Source organism: Dipodomys merriami, unplaced genomic scaffold (genome assembly GCF_024711535.1).
Source record: "Dipodomys merriami isolate MVZ:Mamm:240054 unplaced genomic scaffold, mDipMer1.0.p SCAF_34, whole genome shotgun sequence".
Taxonomy (NCBI): domain Eukaryota; kingdom Metazoa; phylum Chordata; class Mammalia; order Rodentia; family Heteromyidae; genus Dipodomys; species Dipodomys merriami.
Genome location: NW_027204937.1, coordinates 8006764 through 8027781, shown reverse-complemented (window position 1 = coordinate 8027781; position 21018 = coordinate 8006764). Strand labels below are relative to the sequence as shown.

Below are 21018 nucleotides of genomic sequence, written 5' to 3'. Positions count from 1 at the left end.
CCTTTAAAAATATAGAACATGAAGGAAGTGGTGCTGTAGCTCAAGTGGTAGAGCACTCGCCTTGAGCTGAAGAGCTGAGATAGTGCTCAGGCCCAGAGTTCAAGCCCCACAACCAACCAAAAAAAAAAAATCCAACAAAAATATAGAACATGAATTTATGTGTCATCTTTGCACAAGGGCCATGCTAATTTTCTATGTCATTCTAATTTAGTATATATCCTAAAACAAGCATTTGTATTATTTCTTCAGAATTTCATAGTAGATCTACATGAAACTAATTTATCAATTCTCCAAAATCCCTTTGATTAAAAAAAAAGTCGGGCTGGGAAGGTGGCTCAATGGTAGAGTGCTTGCCTCGCATGCATGATTCCTCAGCATCACATAAACAGAAAAAGCCAGAAATGGCACTGGGGCTCAAGTAATAGAGCACTAGCCTTGAGCTGAAGAGCTCAGGGACAGTGCCCAGACCCAGAGTTCAAGCCCCACAACTAACATTCACTTAAATCCTATGGTGATAAAAAAAAGTTTTTTAAACATAAGCCAAACAAGTACTTTATACATAAATGTCTGAAATAAACCTGACCTCTTCAACCAAAAGATGCTTCCTCCAAGATTCTTTATTTTTGCCTACCATTAGGCAATAGCAATTTTATCCAGTGACTAGTTAAAATGTTTATTCTGAAAGAAATCGATTTTTTAAAGCCCCTTCAGAGATCCATAATACCAAAAACAAATATAAAACATATTATTAGACCATAGCTTTTCAATCAATGGCATTTTTTTTTTTTTGGTCGGCCGTGGGGCTTGAACTCTGGGCCTGGGCGCTGTCCCTCAGCTCTTTAGCTCAAGGCCAGCACTCTACCACTTGAGCTAAGCACCACTTCCGGTTTTCTGGTGGTTTATTGGAGATAGGAGTCTCACAGTCTCTCCTGCCTGGGCTGGCTTTGAACTGTGATCCTCAGATCTCAGCCGTCTGAGTAGCTAGGATTACAGGCGTGAGCCACCAGCGCCCGGCCAATCTGTGGCATTTTAAAAATCTTTTTTGTTTTGTTATTACAAGTCTGAGTTTTCCTCTATTGAAGTATTTCCTCTATTGAAACAACTAAATTCATTTACTTTTTTTGGGGGGGGGTCCAGTCGTGGGGCCTGAACTCTGAGCCTGAGCGCTGTCCCTCAGCTCTTCACCTCAAGGCTAGCGCTCTACCACTTGAGCCACAGCACCACTTCTGGCTTCTTTTCTTTTTGCTTATGTGGTGCTGAGGAATCAAACCCGGGCCTCATGCATGCAAGGCAAACGCTCTACCACTGAGCTACCTTCCCAGCCCTTCATTTACTTTTAAGAAGAGACAAACTAAAATATTTAAGAAATGTAGTCAAAATTTTTTAAAAAGAAATTTTCCCAAGATCAAGAAGAAAAAGCAAGAAGTCTTGCAATTTTTAAAATAAAAAATGAATGTACCTGGTAAAAATGTTATTATAACCTTTGACATTTCCTCCACAATTTCCTGACGGACTCTGAGGTCATCATCTGTTATTCCTTGTTCTTTTGCTAATTCAACAACTGCAATACTTAAAGCAGCCAAATGAGCAGGGGACGGAGGTGGAAGAGAACGAAGCTCACTTTCTTCTTGTTTTTCCTATTAGTGGAATGTTTCACAATAACAAGTTTCTATTTAATGATTTTATATTTAGGACAGAAGGACAGAAATAAAACTTTAACCAATATTCACCTTTCATACATCAGAAATAAGACAAATATATTAACAAAGGATACAGAAGTGAACAAAAGACACAAAATACTTGCTTTTCTTTTTTGGGGGAGGAGGTCCGGTCATGGGGCCTGAACGCTGTCCCTCAGCTCTTCAGCTCAAGGCTAGCGCCCTACCACTTGAGCCATAGCACCACTTCCAGCTTTTTTTTTCTGCTCATGTGGTGCTAAGGAATTGAACCAGGGCCTCATGCATCCAAGGCAAGCGCTCTACCACTGAGCCACCTTCCCAGCCCGAGACTTGCTTTTTTGAAGCAGGATTCAAATAATGAAAGGTGAAATGGGAGATTACTATTAACTTTTTAATGTTTGTTCTACTATATTATCTTTATAAATCTTGAAATTCAGCTGGGTGCAGGTGGCTCCCAGCTGTAATCCTAGCTACTCAGAGGCTGAGATCTGAGGATCACGGTTCAAAGCCAGCCTGGGCAGGAAAGTCCGTGAAACTCTTATCTCCAATAAACCACCAGAAAACCAGAAGTGGCACTGTAGCTCAAGTGGTAGAGCACTCGCCTTGAGCTGAAGAGTGGAGGGACAGCGTCCAGGCCCAGAGTTCAAGCCCCATGACCAACCAAAAAACAAAACAAAACTTAAAATTCTACACTAAAGCCAACATACTCATGTTTAACAGTTAGCTGATCATTTTGTTGCAGCAAAAGCAAACCATCACAAGTATAAATTGACTATATGGTATCAAGTTAAACAACCACAAAAAACTTCTAGATTATATTATTACATGTTATATTCCCTACTATTATTTACAACTACCACTTGAGCCACAGCACCACTTCTGGCTTTTTCTGTTTATGTGATACTGAGGAATCCAACCAAGGGCTTCATGCATGCACTATACCACACTAAGCCATATTCCCAGCCCTCTCTTAACTTTTACGACAAACTTCTATCAGATGTTGCCTCTCTCTCATAGATCAAAAATAGCTAAAGACCTCTATACATTTCTAATTTCACTTTGCTGTCATATTCAATCAGTATACATAAAGATTATCTTAGGAATATAAAAATAGTGGATTAATCAACCTCATAAATTTCTTCAATCTGCAATTTATTTATTTATTTATTTATCTATCTATCTATCTATTTTTGTGGTCCTGGGGCCTGGGCACTGTCTCTGAGCTCTTCAGTTCCAGGCTAGCGCTCTTCCACTTATGCCATAGCACCTCCTCTGGTTTTCTGGTGGTTTATTGGAGATAAGAGTCTCACAGACTTTCCTGCCCATGCTGGCTGCAATCCTCAGATCTCAGTCTCCTGAATAGCTAGGATTACAGGCCTGATCCACAAGCATCCAGTTTGCAATCTTTTTTTTTTTGGTCAGTTGTGGGTCCTGAACTCTAGGCCTGGGCGCTGTCCCTCAGCTCTTCAGTTCAAGGCTAGCGCCCTACCACTAGAGCCACAGCGCAACTTCCAGCTTTTTCTGTTTATGTGGTGCTGAGGAATCGAACCCAGGGCCTCATACATACAAGGCAAGCGCTCTACCACTGAGCCACCTTCCCAGTCCCCCCTTTAAAAAAAATTTTTTACTGTTATTATTAAGATGATATACAGAGAGGTTGGTTACCATTTCTTAAGGCAGGTAATGAGTACATTTCATTTTGTACAATGTCACCCTTTCCTTCTCTCTCCAAATTTTTCCCTCTGCAATTTTTAATTATAATCTAAGTCTTAGATGACCATGTAAGTTTTCAAGACAATTGTTTTAGAATTTGTCCAAAGAATGGAAAAAAGACATAAGACTAACATCCTATAAAATTAACTTTATATTAGAGGTTCCATAAAGGTTCTGCTAGTTTCAGGAACACAACACAAAAGACAATAAACAAACGTGACTCCTCTACTTATGCTATTAATGGACTTATGCCAGTTCCATTAGTTTATCATCTTAATAAAAATTCTCACTGATGTCATATCACTATTCTCTTGATATCCTCATATATTATAAATATTACTAATGAAGTTCATGCCCATGGAAAAAGAAAATAAATTCAATAAATGAGTAAATAAAATTATATCACAAAACTATGTTAATAAAAATAAAACAGGAGTCAGGCACCAGTGGCTCACACATGTAATCCTAGCTACTTAGGAGCCTGAGATCTGAGGAGCATGGTTCAAAGCCAGCCCGGGCTGGAAAGTCCGGGAGAATCTTATCTCCAATAAACCACTAGAAAACCAGAAGTGGCACTGTGGCTCAAGTGGTAGAGTGCTCGTCTTGAGCTGAAGAGCACATGGACAGCACCCAAGCCCAGAGTTCAAGCCCCACAACCACCCAAAATAAATAAATAAATAAAATTTTAAAAAATAAAATAAAAATAAAACAGGAGGGGCTGGGAAGGTGGCTCAGTGGTAGAGTGTTTGCCTTGCATGCCTGAGGCCCTGGGTTCAATTCCTCAGTACCACATAAGCAAAAAGAAAAAAGCCGGAAGTGGCGCTATGGCTCAAGTGGTAGAGTGCTAGCCTTGAGGTGAAGAGCTGAGGGACAGAGCCCAGGCCCAGAGTTCAGGCCCCACGACCGGACCCATAGATAAATAAATAAATAAATAAATAAAGCAGGATACAAGGCTACAGACTGAAAGGAACATTATTTTAGTAAACCATGAACCAAAAAGGCAATTCCAAACATGTAACACTTAAGCAGAGATCTAAATAAAGTGAAGCAAAGTTTCAAATTTCTTGAATGGGTGCCGGTAGCTCATGCCTAGAATATAAAGCCAGCTCAGGCAGAAGAGGTATAGCACCAGCCTTGAGCTTAAAAGCTTAGAAACAGTGTCTATGCCCTGAGTTCCAGCCACAATATCATCTTTAAATAAATTAATTCTAGAATACAGCATTGTAGACAGAGAAAACAGCAAATTGAAAAACAAAGGCAAAAATATCTTTTGAACTTGGCATTGGTAACTCACCCCTGTAATCCTAGCTACTCATGTGATCTAAGGATCACAGTTCAAAGCCAACCCAGGCAGGAGAGACTCTTCTCTCCAATAAATTACAAACAAGCTAGAAATGGAGCTATTCCTCAAGTGGTAGAGCACTAGACTTTTTTTTTTTTTTTTTGTCGGTCATGGGGCTTGAACTCTGGGCCTGGGTGCTGTCCCTCAGCTCTTCAGCTCAAGGCTAGCTAGCACTCTACCACTTGAGCTACAGTGCCACTTCCAGTTTTCTCAGTGTTTACTGGAGATAAGAGTTTCACAGACTTTCCTGCCTGGGCTGGCTTTGAACCTTGATCCTCAGATCTCAGCCTCCTGAGTAGCTCGGATTACAGGCGAGAGCCACTGGCGCCCAGCAAGCACTAGACTTAAGCACAGAAGCTCAGGAACAGTGACCAAGCCCTAAGTTCAAGACCCAAGACTATATTTTTTTTAAAAAAACAACAGGGCTGGGAGGTTGGCTCAGTGGTAGATTGCTTCCCTTGCATGCATGAGGCCCTGGGTTCAATTCCTCAGCACCACATAAACAAAAAGCCAGAAGTGGCGCTGTGGCTCAAGAGGTAGAGCACTAGCCTTGAGCTGAAGAGCTGAGGGACAGTGCCCAGGCCCAGAGTTCAGGTCCCACAACTGACCAAAAAATAAATAAATAAAATAAAAAATTAAAAAAACAAGAATGAAAAGAAAAGCATACATTAAGCTGGGCGCCGGAGGTTCACCCCTATAATCCTAGCTATTCAGGAGGCTGAGATCAAGCCAGCCCGGGCAGGAAAGTCTATGAAACTCTTATCTCCAATAAGCCACCAGAAAACCAGAAGTGGCACTGAGGCTCAAGTGGTAGAATGCTAGCCTTGAGCTGAAGAGCTGAGGGACAATGCCCAGGCCTAGAGTTCAAGCCCCATGACCAACACACACACACACCCAGAGTTCAAGCCTCATCACACACACACACACACACACACACACACACACACACACACACTCACTCACACACACTCACTCACTCACTCTCAAAGGCTCTGGGAAGGTGGTTCAGTGGCATAATGCTTGCCTAGCATGCATGAAGCCCTGGGTTCCATTCCTAAGTACCACATGAACAGAAAAAGCCAGAAGTGATGCTGTAGCTCAAGTGGTAGAGTGCTCGCCTTGAGCTGACGAGCTGAGGGATAGCGCCCAGGCCCAGAATTCAAGCCCCACGACCGACAAAAAAATAAAATAAAAATAAAGGAAGATAAACCTAAAAAGACAACCACTGGTGGTTGGGTGGAGGGATGGCTCAAGTGGTAGAGTAGTAGATGCAAGGCCCTGGGTTCATATCCCCAGTACTACAAAAAAAAAAAAAAAATTATAGGATTTGTTAAGGGTTGAATATAAAGTTGTATGAAAAAGGTGAATCAGAGATTACATAATTCTAGCTACTTAGGAGGCTAATATCTGAAAATCTCAGTTCTAAACTAGCCTGAGTATCAAAGTCCACTAGATTCTATCTCCAATTAACCATAAGAAAGGCTGGAGTAGAGGTGTGGCTCAAGTGGTAAAGCAACAGCAACTGAGCAACAGTTGCTGAGCAACAGCAAGAAGCCCTGAGTCCAAGACCCAATAACAACGTAAGAAACAGAAAAAAAAAAAAAAAAAAAAAGGAAAAAGGACAATGGAGAAGAAAGGAAAAAGAAGAGAAAGGGATAGCAGGGAAGAGGAAGAGAACGGAAAACCTTCAACAAAAACCTCAACAAAATACTTACAAATCAAACTCAGCAACATATGGAAAGGATTATACAATGTGAGTGAGATTTATTCCAGGAATTCAAGATGGCTCAACATACAAAAACTGACCAATATAATACACTATATTAAGAACAAAAGGAAAAAGCCTACAAAAAAATGAAAAAAAAATCTTTAAATTCAACAACTTCTATGTTAAAAACAGGCAACAGGGCTGGGAAGGTGGCTCAGTGGTAGAGCGCTTGCCTTGCATGCATGAGGCCCTGGGTTCGATTCCTCAGCACCACATAAGCAGAAAAAAAAAGCCAGAAGTGGTGCTGTGGCTCAAGTGGTAGAGCGCTAGCCTTGAGCTGAAGAGCTGAGGGACAGCACCAAGGCCCAGAGTTCAGGCACATGACCGGACCCAAAAAAAAACAACAAAAAACAAAAAACAGACAACAAACAAGAATTTTTTTTTACTTTAAAGCATTTATTTAGATAGATAAGTAATTAATATTACTTATTACTAAATTACTATTGAGAAAAGTATGACTATAGCACATAGAAGTACAATTTGTGTCGTCTATGTTTCAATATGTCCCCATTGTTCTTCAAATGAAAGTTTCATTTTCCATAATAACTGCATCTATTTAGCAGCATACTCCATTCAGCAAACAAGAATTTTTTAAAAGCTACATCAACATAATAAAAAAAATGTGTGATAAACTCAGCTAATATCCTAACTGTGGAGGATGTAGGCTTTTGTCACTTCCACTCACTATAATGGAAGTTTTAGAAATCAAGCAAAATACAGAAATAAAAGGCATCCAAATTGTGAAGAAAGACATACAAATATTTCTGCTCTCCAAAGATGATTTTATATGTAGAAAACCCTAAAGTTTACTGGAGTTCATCTGTAATCTCTTCGCTCTGGAGGCAGAAGCAAAATGATTCCAAGTTCAGGACCAACCTGGGCTACTTATAAAAACCTCATGCCTTAAAAACAAAACAAAAGCAGGGCTGGGAAGGTGGCTCAGCTGAAGAGCTGAGGGACAGCGCCCAGGTCCAGAGTTCAGGCCCAGAGTTCAGGCCCCATGACTGGATCCAAAAAAACAAAAACAAAAACAAAAGCAGTGGTTCTCAACTACACATTATATTGAAAATGAACTAAACAACTCGTGGGTGGGGATGAGGGGGAAAAACTGAGAAGGAAGGAGTGACACTGTCCAAAAAGGAATGTACTCATTAACCAGTTAATGTAATTTTAACCCCTCTGTATATCACCTTTATAATAATAAGAAAAAACAAACAAGAAAATGCTAGATTAGAGAGAGAGAGAGAGAGAGAGAGAGAGAGAGAGAGAGAGAGAGTGTCCAAAAGTGAGTATATATGAAGGGGAGAGTAGGAGAGCAAGAGTGAGAGTACAGGTGAAAGGGAGATCAGAGAGAGAAAAAGAGAGGGTAAGAAAGAGGAAGATGAAGAGAATGAAAAGAGGAAAGGGACAGGGGAAGGGGAGGGAGAGGGGCTGATGTTTTACTTCAGCATGATTTGTACTTTCCTGATTCTTTTTATACACTCTTTATTTCTTTAATTATTTCTCGAATTTGTTCTATAACAAACTATCTTTTTTACTTTTTCAGTCGGTCCTGGGGCTTGAACTCTGGGTGCTGTCCCTCAGCTTTTCAGCTCAAGGCAAATGCTCTACCACTTGAGCCACAGCACCATTTCCAGTTTTCTAGTGGTTAATTGGAGATAAGAGTCACATGGACCTTCCTGCCCAGGCTGAAAGAATCTCAGCCTCCTCAGTAGTAGGATTATAGACACGAGCCACTGACGATCAGCTTTTAAGTTCTTTTTTAGGTGGGACCAAACCATATTTTGTTTTAAGCTAATCATTCTTATTAGTGCAATATCCTTCTGATTTCAATTACTGTGAACTATGAGGTTTTCCAGTCTAGCTAATATGAAGCCTGAATAAGCATTAGGCATGTTCTCTGAAATTACTTCATCCAATTCTTTCTCTAGCCTTTAAGAAGATCTCTCACAAGCAAATATCCATGAATACCCATCAAGAAATTCCGATATCCGAGATCTGAATTTATTTTTGTACACTTTGTCCTATAAACTCTAATCTGCTTTAACTCTCGGACTCTAAGCTCCCTCTTTTCAATTCTGAGAGTCTACTGGTTCTTTCTTCCTACAATATAGCCTGAAAACTCCATCTCAAATTGGCACAAAGGCTCCATCACTTCTTTTTCATTCTGAAACCATTACTTAGGATGTTTTTATCTTCTCTCTTGATGGCTATTTTAAGTGGAAGGTAAATAATCTAGTCTCTATTATTCCAACTTCACCAAAAGCAGAAGTCCTTCATGGATACTGTTAAGTTTTCCATGTTGGCTGGTTATTTTGATATTTCCTAAAATACCCCATGTGTGTTTAAGATGGCTTCGTCTTTAAGTCTAATATTTGAATTCTCTTGAGCTTCTTGGCACTAATGATTAGCATCTTTCAACACTTCCAGCCAGATGTGGTAGCACATACACATTTAATTCCAGCTATTCAGGAGGTGGGAACAAGAGGATCAAGAGTTTGAGGCCAGCTGGGGAAAGGTATTAACACTTTCTTCAAAACAAAATACACATAACTTTCAAGACTCTTACTTCAGTTACTATTATTAGGCTAGAAAAATACTCATTTTTAGTTTCATAATTTAGATTTAGCCATTCAAAAAAACATTTTAAAATATAATTTTGTTATTATTAATGTCTTATACATAGGGGTCCCCATTCCATAAGTCAGGTAATGAGTACAGTTCTTTTTGGACACTGTTACCCACCTCCCTCCCCATCCCTGCCCACAAGTTGCATAGTTTTTTAATACATTGTATACTAAATACAATGACTGCATCAAAAAATAAAGATTTTTGCCAGGTGCTGGTGGCTCATGCCTATAATCCTAGCTTTCAGGAGGCTGAGATCTGAGGATCACGGTTCAAAGACAGTCCAGGCAAGAAAGTCCATGAGACTCTATCTCCAATAAACCACTAGAAAACCAGAAGTGGCACTGTGGCTCAAGTGATAGAGCGCCCGCCTTGAGCTAAAGACTGCAGGGACAGTGCACCCAAGCCCAGAGTTCAAGCCCCATGACCGACAAAAAATAAAGATATTTTAAAGAAGAATAACTTACCAAAATATTTTTCTTATGTCGTTTCTCCTTTATATGTTTATGTGCTCCCTGGATGTTTTCAATATGAATTAAGCAAAGTTTGCATAGATAACGACAATTGGTATATTCTGGTGATCGCTGAAAAAACAAGTTTAAAAATGCATTTTTTTTCAGGAAACAAAGAATTATTGACTTTACAAGTGAATATCAACATAACAGAAATAAATACTGTGAGAATTAGGTTTTTATGAGGACTTTTAGTTTATTATTTTGTTTTGTTCTAGTTTTGTAGGATTTTTACTTTATTTTTCTGCTTTGTTTTTCAGGTTTTGTTTCTTGAGATATGTCTCATTATGTAGACCAGGCTGGCTGGGAACCTGCTGTGAAGTCCAACATAACCTCACTCCTGCCCCAGCCTCCAAGTCCTAGGATTATAGGCATGCACAAGCTACCCCCTAAAGAATAAATTAATAAACTGAGATCTGGGGATTGAAGTTCAAAGCCAGCCCAGGCAGGAAAAGTCTGTGAGACTATTGTCTAATTATCCACCAGAAAACTGGAAGTGGCACTGTGGCTCAAGTGCGAAGAGTTCTAGCTTTGAGCTGAAGAGCTGAGGGATAGCACCAAGGGCCCAGAGTTCAAGCCCCACAACCAAAAATAAATAAATAGATTAATTAATTAATAAGCAATCAGTACTTACATATTCAAGAGATAGCTGTCCTTTTCAAAAGTTATAATAGAAGAATAAAATTCAAACTATAGCAATAGTAAATGTTTACCGTTCATCTACTATAACCTTTAACCTTTAGAACCCAATATAAGATAAAAAAGCAATCTTTTTTTTGGTCCGGTTGTGGGGCCTGAACTCTGGGCCTGGGCGCTGTCCCTCAGCTCTTCAGCTCAAGGCTAGCACTCTACCACTTGAGCCACAGTGCCACTTCCGGCTTTTTTCTTATGTGGTGCTGAGGAATCGAACCCAGGGCCTCAGGCATGCAAGGCAAGCGCTCTACCACTGAGACAACTTCCCAGCCCTAAAAAAGCAATCTTAATACACTACGTAAAAAATATTTTTGTAGCAGGGCACCATTGGCTCACTCCTGTACTCAAGCAGAAAGTCCATAAGACTCTTATCTCCAAGCTACCAGCATGACTATATTTATTGCAGCCTTATTTACCATAGCTAAGATATGGAACCAATCCAGATGCCCCTCAGTAGATGAATGGATCAAGAAAATGTGGTATATATACACAATGGAATTCTATGCCTCCATCAGAAAGAATGACATTGCCCCATTTGTTAGGAAATGGAAAGACTCGGAAAAAATTATATTAAGTGAAGTAAGCCAGGCCCAAAGAAACATAGGTCCTATGGTTTCCCTTATTTGCAATAACTAGTATATGTCTGAGTCAAGCAGAAAAGGTCAGATAAGTTGATGTTAGGGAAATGAACCCTAAGATATGTATTCAAATGTTTTTTTCTTTCATGCAATTGTTTCTAACACAAGATTATAAAATTGTTGCTTTGTATGTCCCTCCCCCACGGTAGAACCCCTGCTTTCACTGTATTTGATGTTGTTATAATTTGTGGAGGGGAAGGGAAAAAAATTGTTTAAATAGGGATACAGGTGGACCCATTGCAACAATGAGATGTACAAGTTGTTGTGTCGAAAATGAACTTTACAACTTGGGGGCGGGGAGGGTTGGGGGGGGCGAGGAGGATGGGATGGGAAGTGGAAACAAAGCAGGAGGCTACAATGCTTGGTAAGAAATGTACTCATGGGCTGGGAAGGTGGCTCAGTGGTAGAGCGCTTGCCTTGCATGCCTGAGGCCCTGGGTTCGATTCTTCAGCACCACATAAGCAAAAAGAAAAAAGCCAGAAGTGGTGCTGTGGCTCAAGTGGTAGAGCGTTAGCCTTGAGCTGAAGAGCTGAGGGACAGCGCCCAGGCCCAGAGTTCAAGCCCCACTACCGGACCCCCCCCCCAAAAAAAAAAAAGAAATGTACTCATTATCTTGCCCATGTAATTGTAACCCTTCTATACAGTATTTTCACAATAAAAAAAAAAAAAGACTCATCTCCAGTAAATAACTGAGAAAAAGCTGAAAGTAGCGCTGTGGTTCAAGTGGTAGAGTACTAGCCTTGAGCAAAAAACCAGCAGCTCAGGGACAGAGCCCAGGCACAGAGTTCAAGCCCGAGAACTAGAAAAAATAAAAAAAATAAAAAAAAGTTCAGAGAAGTTACACTTTTGGGTTTCTCCCCTAAGGGTATCCTCCTTTAGTCTGACTGTTGATATGTGATTTCTTAGAGTCCTGTATAGGTTCTCAAATCCAGCTATATTTTAGATCTAGCTTCCACATATGAGAGAAAACATGCACCATTTTATCTTTGAGCTTAGCTTTTATCTCATTTAGCATGATTTTTTCTAGGTCCATCAGAAAAAGCTAGAAGTAGTGCTGTGGCTCAAGTGGTAGAATGCTAACCTTAAACACAAAGGGGCTCAAAGACACCACCTATGCCCTGAGTTCAAGCCCTAAGACTACAGTCATTCACAATATAATGTAAATAAATGGCCAACCTCTTGGGGTAATTACTCAGAAAGAAAAATTATGGCACAAATTATCACAAGATTCACATTATTTTATAAAATGATACTAAATAACTACTGAGTGCCCACTGCTTGACAGGCACTATGTATGTTAAGTGTTTCAAAGGCAAAAAATAAAAATAAAAAATTTTAAAACAAGCTGTCATTTTAATTTCTCAAATAATCCACTAAGATTAATATTTCCTTCTTTGGAAGGGAGGCAGTCCTGGGGCTTGAACTCAGGGCCTGGGCACTGTCCTTGAGCTTCATTTTTACTCAAGGCAGCACTCTACCACTTGAACCACAGCACCACTTCTGGCTTTTTCTGTGTATGTGATCAAAACCAGAGTTTCATGCCTGCTAGGCAAGCATATTACCACTAAACCATATTCCCAACCCTATTACTTCCATTTTCTAAAACAAAAACAAAAGCTCACAGAATGGGAACTTTCACAAGGGTAAGAGCAATACTGAGTGAGAGATGCTGAATTTAAATTCACATTATATCTGACTCTGAAACTAACACCGTACCTCTAAGATTGTACAATAAGGTATCCAAGAAGTAAGCATTTGCTGACCATGCTTAAGGCCCTGGGTTCAATCCCCAGAACTGAAATAAATAGACAAACAAAACCAAGACAAAAATAGAAAATGCACTGAATATTCAGAAAAATACATGTTATGGATTAGGATATGTTTAGGTGTCAAGCTGACAAGAAGTGCAGTTGTGATGGGTATTTCAAACTGTCAACTTGTTAGACTGAAAAGCAACTAGAGGGGCTGGGAAGGTGGCTCAGTGGTAGAGCTCTTGCCTTGCATGCCTGAGGCCCTGGATTCAATTCCTCAGTACCACATAAGCAAAAAGAAAAAAGCCGGAAGTGGCGCTGTGGCTCAAGTGGTAGAGTGCTAGCCTTGAGCTGAAGAGCTGAGGGACAGCGCCCAGGCCCAGAGTTTAGGCCCCACAACCAGACTCAAAAGAAATAAAAAAAAGCAACTAGATTAATAAAGCACTTCACCTCTGAGTGTGTTTGTGAGGGCATTTCTGAAGAGGATTCACTTAAAGGGGACAATACCCACCCTGAATGTAAGAGGCACTTTTGCACAGACTTAGCACCTGAAGGGGAGAAAAGAGGAAGGAGAAGGTAGGCATTCTCTCCCTCTACTTCCTGACCACCATGATCTGGTAAGCTTCTCTGTTCCACTACACCTGCCTCACAAAAACAGACCAAAACCTATGAAAACATAAGCCAAGACTAATAATTCTTCCCTTTAAGTTGCTTTGTCAGAAATTTATCACAGGGGCTGGGAAGGTGGCTCAGTGGTAGAGTGCTTGCTTTGCATGCATGGGGCCCTGGGTTCAATTCCTCAGTACCACATAAGCAGAAAAAGCTGGAAGTGGTGCTGTGGCTCAAGTGGTAGAGTGCCCGCCTTGAGCTGAAGAGCTGAGGGACAGCGCCCAGGCCCAGAGGTCAGGCCCCATGACCGACAAGAAAGAAAGAAAGAAAGAAAGAAAGAAAGAAAGAAAGAAAGAAAGAAAGAAAGAAAGAAAGAAAGAAGGGAGGGAGGGAGGGAGGGACGGAAGGAGGAAGGGAGGGAGGGAGGGAGGGGAGAAATAGAGAAAGAAAAAAAGAACTGGGTAGATAGTATACTGGCTACTTCAATATGAATATTTGCTGAACAAAGAAAGGGAAGGAAGCAAAAAGGGAGATCAAAAAGATTGAGTACTACCTCTGTGTTATCAATGAAAAAATTATATAAAAGAGCTTATACTTAAGAAATAAAAGTATGAAACAACACCATACTTTTTCAAGTCGAAAGATGTGATCTCTTTCTAGGCGTTCTTCAGCTTGTTTCAAGCCTAGCCTCTGCTCAGGTGTCAATGTAGATTCATCTATCACAGTAGCATTTTCTAAATAGTCCATCTCTGAAGAATTTTCTTTATTAGCTTCATCAATCTTCATTTTACCTACAAAAAGGAGCAATCAGTTATGAGAAATTGTAATTTTTTAATTAATGAAACACAGACATTCAATTTATAGACAGATTTATACACAATTTATACAGGAAAGTATTATTTCCTTATATCTGCACGAATTGAATAAGTAGTTGTATTTATATAAAATATAGAGAAATACATGGTACCAAAATTCACAAGGGGAAATTGAGGATATATGTCAATAGTAGTAACTCACTGAGAAGAGATTCATAAAAGAGAGAGAAAACAAGGATAGAAAGCCAGTCCACCATTCAAGCAGGAGTTTTTTTGTGTGTTTTTTTTTTTTTTGGTCGGTTCATGGGGCTTGAACTCTGGGCTTAGGCGCTGTCCCTGCGCTCTTCAGCTCAAGGCGAGTGCTCTACCACTTGAGCCACAGCGCCACTTCTGGTTTTCTAGTGGTTTATTAGAGATAAGAGTCTCATGGACTTTCCTACCCAGGCTGGCTTTGAACCATGATCTCAGCTTCCTGAGTAGCTAGGATTACAGGTGTGAGCCACCAGCGCTCAGCTCAAGCAGGAGCTTTTGCAACACAGGGACTACAAAGTGGACTTGGATTCTAAGCTTGGGAAGACAGTTATCATTACCAAGACAACTCCATAGATGGGAGGATATTACTTCAATGTTCATGACTATGTGTTGTTGACTCCATCAACTTTCTGGATCATATTAATGGAAAGAAATATCATCAAAATCTGGGCATGTTCGCCGGGTGCTGGTGGCTCACGCCTGTAATCCTAGCTACTCAGGAGGCTGAGATCTGAGGATCGCAGTTCAAAGCCAGCCCGGGCAGGAAAGACCGTGAGACTCCTATCTCCAATAAACCACCAGAAAACCGGAAGTGGCGCTGTAGCTCAAATGGTAGAGCGCTCGCCTTGAGCTGAAGAGCTGAGGGACAGCGCCCAGGCCCAGAGTTCAAGCCCCACGACCGACAAAAAAAAAAAAAATCTGGGCATGTCAATGCATGTGGAATGTTCTACCCTGGATTAGGTGAAGAACTACTTTGAGGTCAATAAGAAGATAATGGAAGCTAGATGCTGGTGGCTCACACCTGTAATACTAGGTACTCAGGAGGCTGAGATCTGAGGATCGCGGTTCAAAGCCAGCCTGGGCAGGAAAGTCCATGAGACTCTTATCTCCAATTAACCCCCCAAAAACGGGAAGTAGTGCTATGGCTCAAGTGGTAGAGCACTAACCTTGAGCTGAAGAGCTGAGGGACAGTGCCCAGGCCCAGAGTTCAAGCCCCACGACCAACAAAAAAAAAAAAAATAAGATGGAAGAGAAGCAGAAGGATTATGATTTTAAGAAAAGGATGAAGGAACTAAGAGAAGAGGAAGAAAAGGCTAAAGCATACAAGAAAGAGAAGCAGAAGAAAAAAGGAGAATGGAAGTGTACTTGACATTTGAGGAGGAGGATGAAATCCACAGCTATGATGGGCTTCTCTGGCTTTGGTTCCACCAAGTAGAGTTACTGAGCCTTTCTGTGATGGACCTAATTTTGGCCTATGCTGAACCTGTGTGTGTCATTCCTTTTGAATACTGGGAAAAGTCTTTAAGAGTGTCAAGAGCAGGACTAGAGGGTAGGTGTTTGTGGTTTCCCTCTACCTTGGAGGAGGGTACAAGATCCAGAAATAATGCTGCTGCGCATTCCTTCTATCTTAGTTTGTCACCAGTGAAAAGACCTCTTCCCATTTAAGCTCCTGATAAAGACATTTCCATCAAAGGATGCTCTCCTGAGACTTCCCCTGCATCTTTCCCTCTTCATCTATGCAACTTCTTGTCTAAGCATCTAAGCCTTTGTTTAAATTTTAACTCATTAGGCTGCAACAGAAGGGATCTGACCAGCTCCTCCTTTTGCCATCCTACACTATGGATCTTTGCTACCTGTGCATGCATGTGTATTTCTGCCTGAGTCAATGGTGTTTGTGGATATGTGTGCATGAATTTGTCACAGAGGGAACTTAAGCTCAAATTTCACAGTATTGCTGCTCTGGGGCTTGATGTTCTCAGTTTCCTCAACGCATATAACAGGTAATTAAATGAGATGAATGGTTAAAAAAAAAACGTTGTGTGTGTTAGGATATATATACTATAGAGGCAGGCACTGGTGGCTCACTCTTGTAATCCTAGGTACTCAGGAAGCTGAGATCTGAGGATCACATTTCAAAGGCAGCCCGGGGAGGAAAGTCCCTGAGACTCTTACCTTCAATTAATCACCAGAAAGCCAGAAGTGGCCCTGTAACTCAAAGTGGTAGAGCTCAGGGACAGCACCCAGTCCCAGAGTTCAAGCCCACAACCAAAAAATTAATAATAATGTATGTGTGTGTATGTATGTGTGCTCACGTGTGCTATAAACCATAATCACACTGGACTCCTCTTCTCTGTACATTAAATTCATACATCTAACTACCACATTAACATGTTCCCTTTACTCCTTGGCCTTCTAATTAAATTGCAATTTCTTTTGTTGTTGTTGTTGGTCGTGGGGCCTGAACTCTGGGCCTGGGTGCTGTTCCTCAGCTCTTTAGCTCAAGGTTAGCACTCTACCACTTGAGCCACAGAACCACTTCCAGCTTTTTCTGCTCATGTGGTGCTGAGGAATCGAACCCAGGGCCTCATGCATGCAAAGCAAGCACTCTACCACTGAGACAACTTCCCAGCACTAAATTGCAATTTCTTGATGACAGATTGTTTGCATGCTTACATTTCCAGTTTTGAGCAATATGTACCTACCATGCAGCAGTAGGCTGCATGGACAAACTTTTGAGTTGTTTTGGTGATTCTGGAGTTTTAAATTCAAGGCCTCATACCATTTGGGATACACCCACAGCCCATATGGACAATATTTCTTTTTTTTTTTTTTTAAAGCCAGTCCTGGGTTTTGAACTTGGCCTAAGGTGCTATTCCTGAGCTCCTCTTGCTCAAGACTAGCATTCTACAACTTAAGGCGCAGCTCCACTTCCAGCTTTTTTGGTACGACCGGACCCAAAAAATAAAATAAAATAAAAGACAAGCCCTAAAGTCAGACACTGGTGGCTCACATCTGTAATTCTAGCTACTAGGAAGCTGAGATCTGAGGATCACAGTTCGAAGCCAGCCCAGGCAGAAAAGTCTCTGTGATGGGCTGGGAATATGGCTTAGTGTTAGAGTGCTTGCCTAGCATGCATGAAGCCCTCGGTTCAATTCCTCAGTACCACATAAACTGAAAAATCCACACGTGGTACTGTGGCTCAAGTGGTACAGTGCTAGCCTTGAGCAAATAAAAGTTCATGGACAATGCCCAGGCCCTGAGTTCAAGCCCCAGGACTGGCAAAAAAAAAGAAAAGAAAAAGAAAAAAGAAAAGTTCCCATAAGACTTTTTTTTTTTTTTTTTTGGTGAGTTGTAGGGCTTCAACTCTGGGCTTGGGCACTGTCCCTGTGCTCTTCAGCTCAAGGCTAGCTCTCTACCACTTGAGCCACAGTACCACCTCCGGTTTTCTGGTTAAGAGTCTCACAGACTTTCCTTGCCTAGGCTGGCTTTGAACTGTGATCCTCATATCTCAGCCTCCTGAGTTGCTAGGGTTACAGGTATGAGCCACCAGCCCCCGGCCACCATAAGACCCTTATCACCAATTAACAACTCAAAAACCAGAAGTGGTGCTGTGGCTCAAGTGTAAAGTGCTAGCTTTGAGCCCAGAGAGGCTCAGGGACAGCGAGCACCCAGACCCTGAGTTCAAGCCCCACAACCAACAAAAGAAGGGAGGGGAGGGAGGAGAAGAGAGGGGAGGCTGGGCACAGTGGTACATGGCTGTAAATCAAATTGTGAGGGAGATGTAAAGCAGAAGGGTAGAAGTCTAGGCCCTCCCAGGCAGGAAAAATGAAACCCTACCTGAAAAATAACTAAAGCCAAAAGGGCTATTGTGTGCTCAAGCAATAGAGTACCTGCCTAGCAAGTACAAGGACCTGAGTTCAAACATCACTACTGCTAAAAAAAAAGGCAAATCTTTTCATGGTTTCTCAAAACACTTATGATAGAGTTCTAACTCTGTCACGGTTTACATGGCCCATCATTCTCCAAAAGTGACCTTTTAGCTGCATCTCATGACTCTCTCTCCCTAAATCTCTAGTCAATATTCAGTCTCATTCCTACTTGTAGTCTAACCATTAAATTATCTGGGTTTTTCTTTTTTTCTTTTTTTTTTTTTTTGGGGGGGGGTGGTTGTGGAGCTTGAACTTTGAGCCTTGGGAGCTGTCCCTGAGTTCTTCAGCTCAAGGCAAGCGCCCTACCACTTGAGCCACAGTGTCACTTCTGGTTCTGGTGGTTAATTGGAGATATAGAGTCTCACAGACTTTCCTGCCCGGGCTGGCTTTGCACCACAATCCTCAGATCTCCTGAGTTGCCAGGATTACAGGTGTGAGCCACTGGCACCCAGCTCAGATATTTTCTTAAGCCAAAATTTACATCTTACATTTATATCATGTACTTTCTCAACTATTAAGTTTTTGATACTGAAAATCAACTGTACTTATCTGTATAGCACACTATCAGAATGGAAGCTTTCTTGAGGGCTAAGGCTATATTTTTTTTCCCATTTCCCACTGTAAATACATTATTGGCATGTAATAAGAATCTAATACTAGCCGGGCGCTGGTGGCTCACGCCTGTAATCCTAGCTACTCAGGAGGCTGAGATCTGAGGATCGCGGTTCAAAGCCAGCCCGGGCAGGAGAGACCGTGAGACTCCTATCTCCAATAAACCACCAGAAAACCGGAAGTGGTGCTGTAGCTCAAGTGGTAGAGCGCTCGCCTTGAGCTGAAGAGCTGAGGGACAGTGCCCAGGCCCAGAGTTCAAGCCCCACGACCGACAAAAAAAAAAAAAAAAGAATCTACTACTTACATATATTTGGTGAATAAATGAGCAACATATTATCAAAACCACTTAAAAGATTGTGTGGGACTTGGGGTATAGCTCAACGGTGGAGCACTTATGTAGCATGCATGAGACGCTAAGCTCAATCCCTAGCATTACAAAATAGTGTATATTTGTACACAAATAGTTAACTGACTCACTAAACTTATATGTACAGCCTTTTCATCTACTATAATAAATTTAAAAGGTGTTTTTTAATCTTTAAGAACCATAATGCTAATATTCTTTTTGTAATTAAAGTAGCTAAGCTAAGGACAACCTAAAGATAATTAATACAAGGCCAACAGCTGAGACAGACACTTATAATCCTACTCAGGAGGCTGATATGTACAAGACTGAGGCTTAAAGCCAGCCAGGGCACAAGAGTCCACAATAAATAGTCCATCTCCAAAATAACCAGCAAAAAGCCAGGCTGGAGGTGTAGCTCAAGTGCAGCACCTGAGCAAGCAAACTGATCAAAGTGAAGTTCAAACAACAACAAAAAAATCCCTCCCCAAAATTTTGACTTATGTATTTATACTTACTCAAATCATCTGATATGTCTTCCATTCCTGAAGTACTATCATCAGAATCACCAGTATTATCTGTCCGTGTTTGCTGCTTCTGAGATTGTAGCACAGTATCCAGAGATTTTTCGCCCTGTACAACTTCAGTATTTACTTTGTCCACAGGAGTAAAAGAACTTGGAACTTTTTTTCCAACCTGCTGTAATTCTGCCTGCTTTATGTTTTCTTTCAATAGTAAACTGGATACCTTTTCTGGTTCTGCTGGTGAACTGAACACTTTCTCTGATTTCATCTGAGAAGTGGGTGCTTTTTCTTCTTTCTTCTGTGAACTAAGTGCCTTTGCTGCTACTGTTGCTACAGGTGAACAGAGTGCTTTTTCTGCCTTCACTGGTAAATTAGGTGACTTTGGTAATTTTTCTGCTTTTGTCTGTAAAGTAGATACCTTTTCTAATTTTGCCTGTGAAATGGATGACTTCTCGGCTTTTACGGGTGAATTTGGTAATTTTTTTGCTTTACAATGACTTTGATCTCGAAGGACTAATCCCAAATCTTTAGGGCTTGAAACATTGGTAGCATTTATTTTACATGATTTAATATCTGTTTTTTCTATACAAATATCATTTTGCTTGGTTTTTTTATTACTATTCCTGTTTGGAGAACTGGTCCCAATTTCTTTTATAGATTTATCATTTCTACCTTTCAAAGTTTGATTAGTTATAACTTTAACTGTTTTGCTTTCTTCACAAATAACATTCTTCTTTGGTTCATGATTTTCATTTTTAGAGGTCTTGGGCTCTTCCATTATTTGAAAACTTGGTTCTTTCCAATTGTAATGTAAAATGGCAGATCTTCAGAAGTTTGAAAAGCTCCAAATCCAGTTTAGGCAAGCAAACTATTTGGTTTAAAAAAAAAAAAAAAGAAAAGAAAATCTGGTATTTAAAATGCAAAAGCTTTTTTAATTGTAAGAAAAAGTTTTTAATCACTTAAATTTTGTTCTCAAGACTGTGAAGTTTTTAAGCAGATAAAATTCATAAATTTTATCAGTTTAAAAAAATTAAGTAAATACCAAATACTCATTGAGGGAATTCCAATGTACTTATGGTAATATGGTATCAAAGCAAAGAATCTTTAGACATTGTTGCTCTGTATTATTACCTATAACAATTTCAACTAAGCCACCTGGTAGCTCACACCTATAATCCTAGCTACTCAGGAGGCTCAGATCTGCGGATCACAGTTCAAAGCCAACAAGGGCAGAAAAGTCCCCATGAGACTCTTATCTCCAATTAACCACTCAAAAACTAGAAGTGGCACTGTGACTCAAATGGTAGAACATTAACTTTGAGCACAAAGAGGCTCAGGGACAGTGTCCAAGTCCTCAGTTCAAGCCCCACAACTGACAAAATAAAAAATAAGGAGAATAAAAATAGAGCAGAGAAGAATTCCAACCTAT

The 21018-nt window shown here is 40.7% G+C and overlaps 1 protein-coding gene and 1 pseudogene across 5 annotated transcripts in view; both read right to left on the bottom strand.

Annotated features, from left to right (window-relative positions):
- Tut4 (terminal uridylyl transferase 4) overlaps nucleotides 1–21018 on the bottom strand; it is a 114009-nt gene that overhangs the window by 74349 nt on the left and 18642 nt on the right. For all 5 annotated transcript variants that reach the window (XM_069987216.1, XM_069987217.1, XM_069987218.1 and 2 more), the window contains exons 3-6: nucleotides 19584–20457; nucleotides 13961–14124; nucleotides 9598–9714; nucleotides 1460–1637 (exon numbers count right to left, since the gene is read on the bottom strand). In XM_069987216.1, coding sequence (XP_069843317.1) covers nucleotides 1460–1637; nucleotides 9598–9714; nucleotides 13961–14124; nucleotides 19584–20367 — 1243 coding nt within the window. In that variant the 5' untranslated portion in view covers nucleotides 20368–20457. The remainder of the gene's footprint in view (nucleotides 1–1459; nucleotides 1638–9597; nucleotides 9715–13960; nucleotides 14125–19583; nucleotides 20458–21018) is intronic.
- On the bottom strand, nucleotides 137–232 carry LOC138803540 (U6 spliceosomal RNA; annotated as a pseudogene).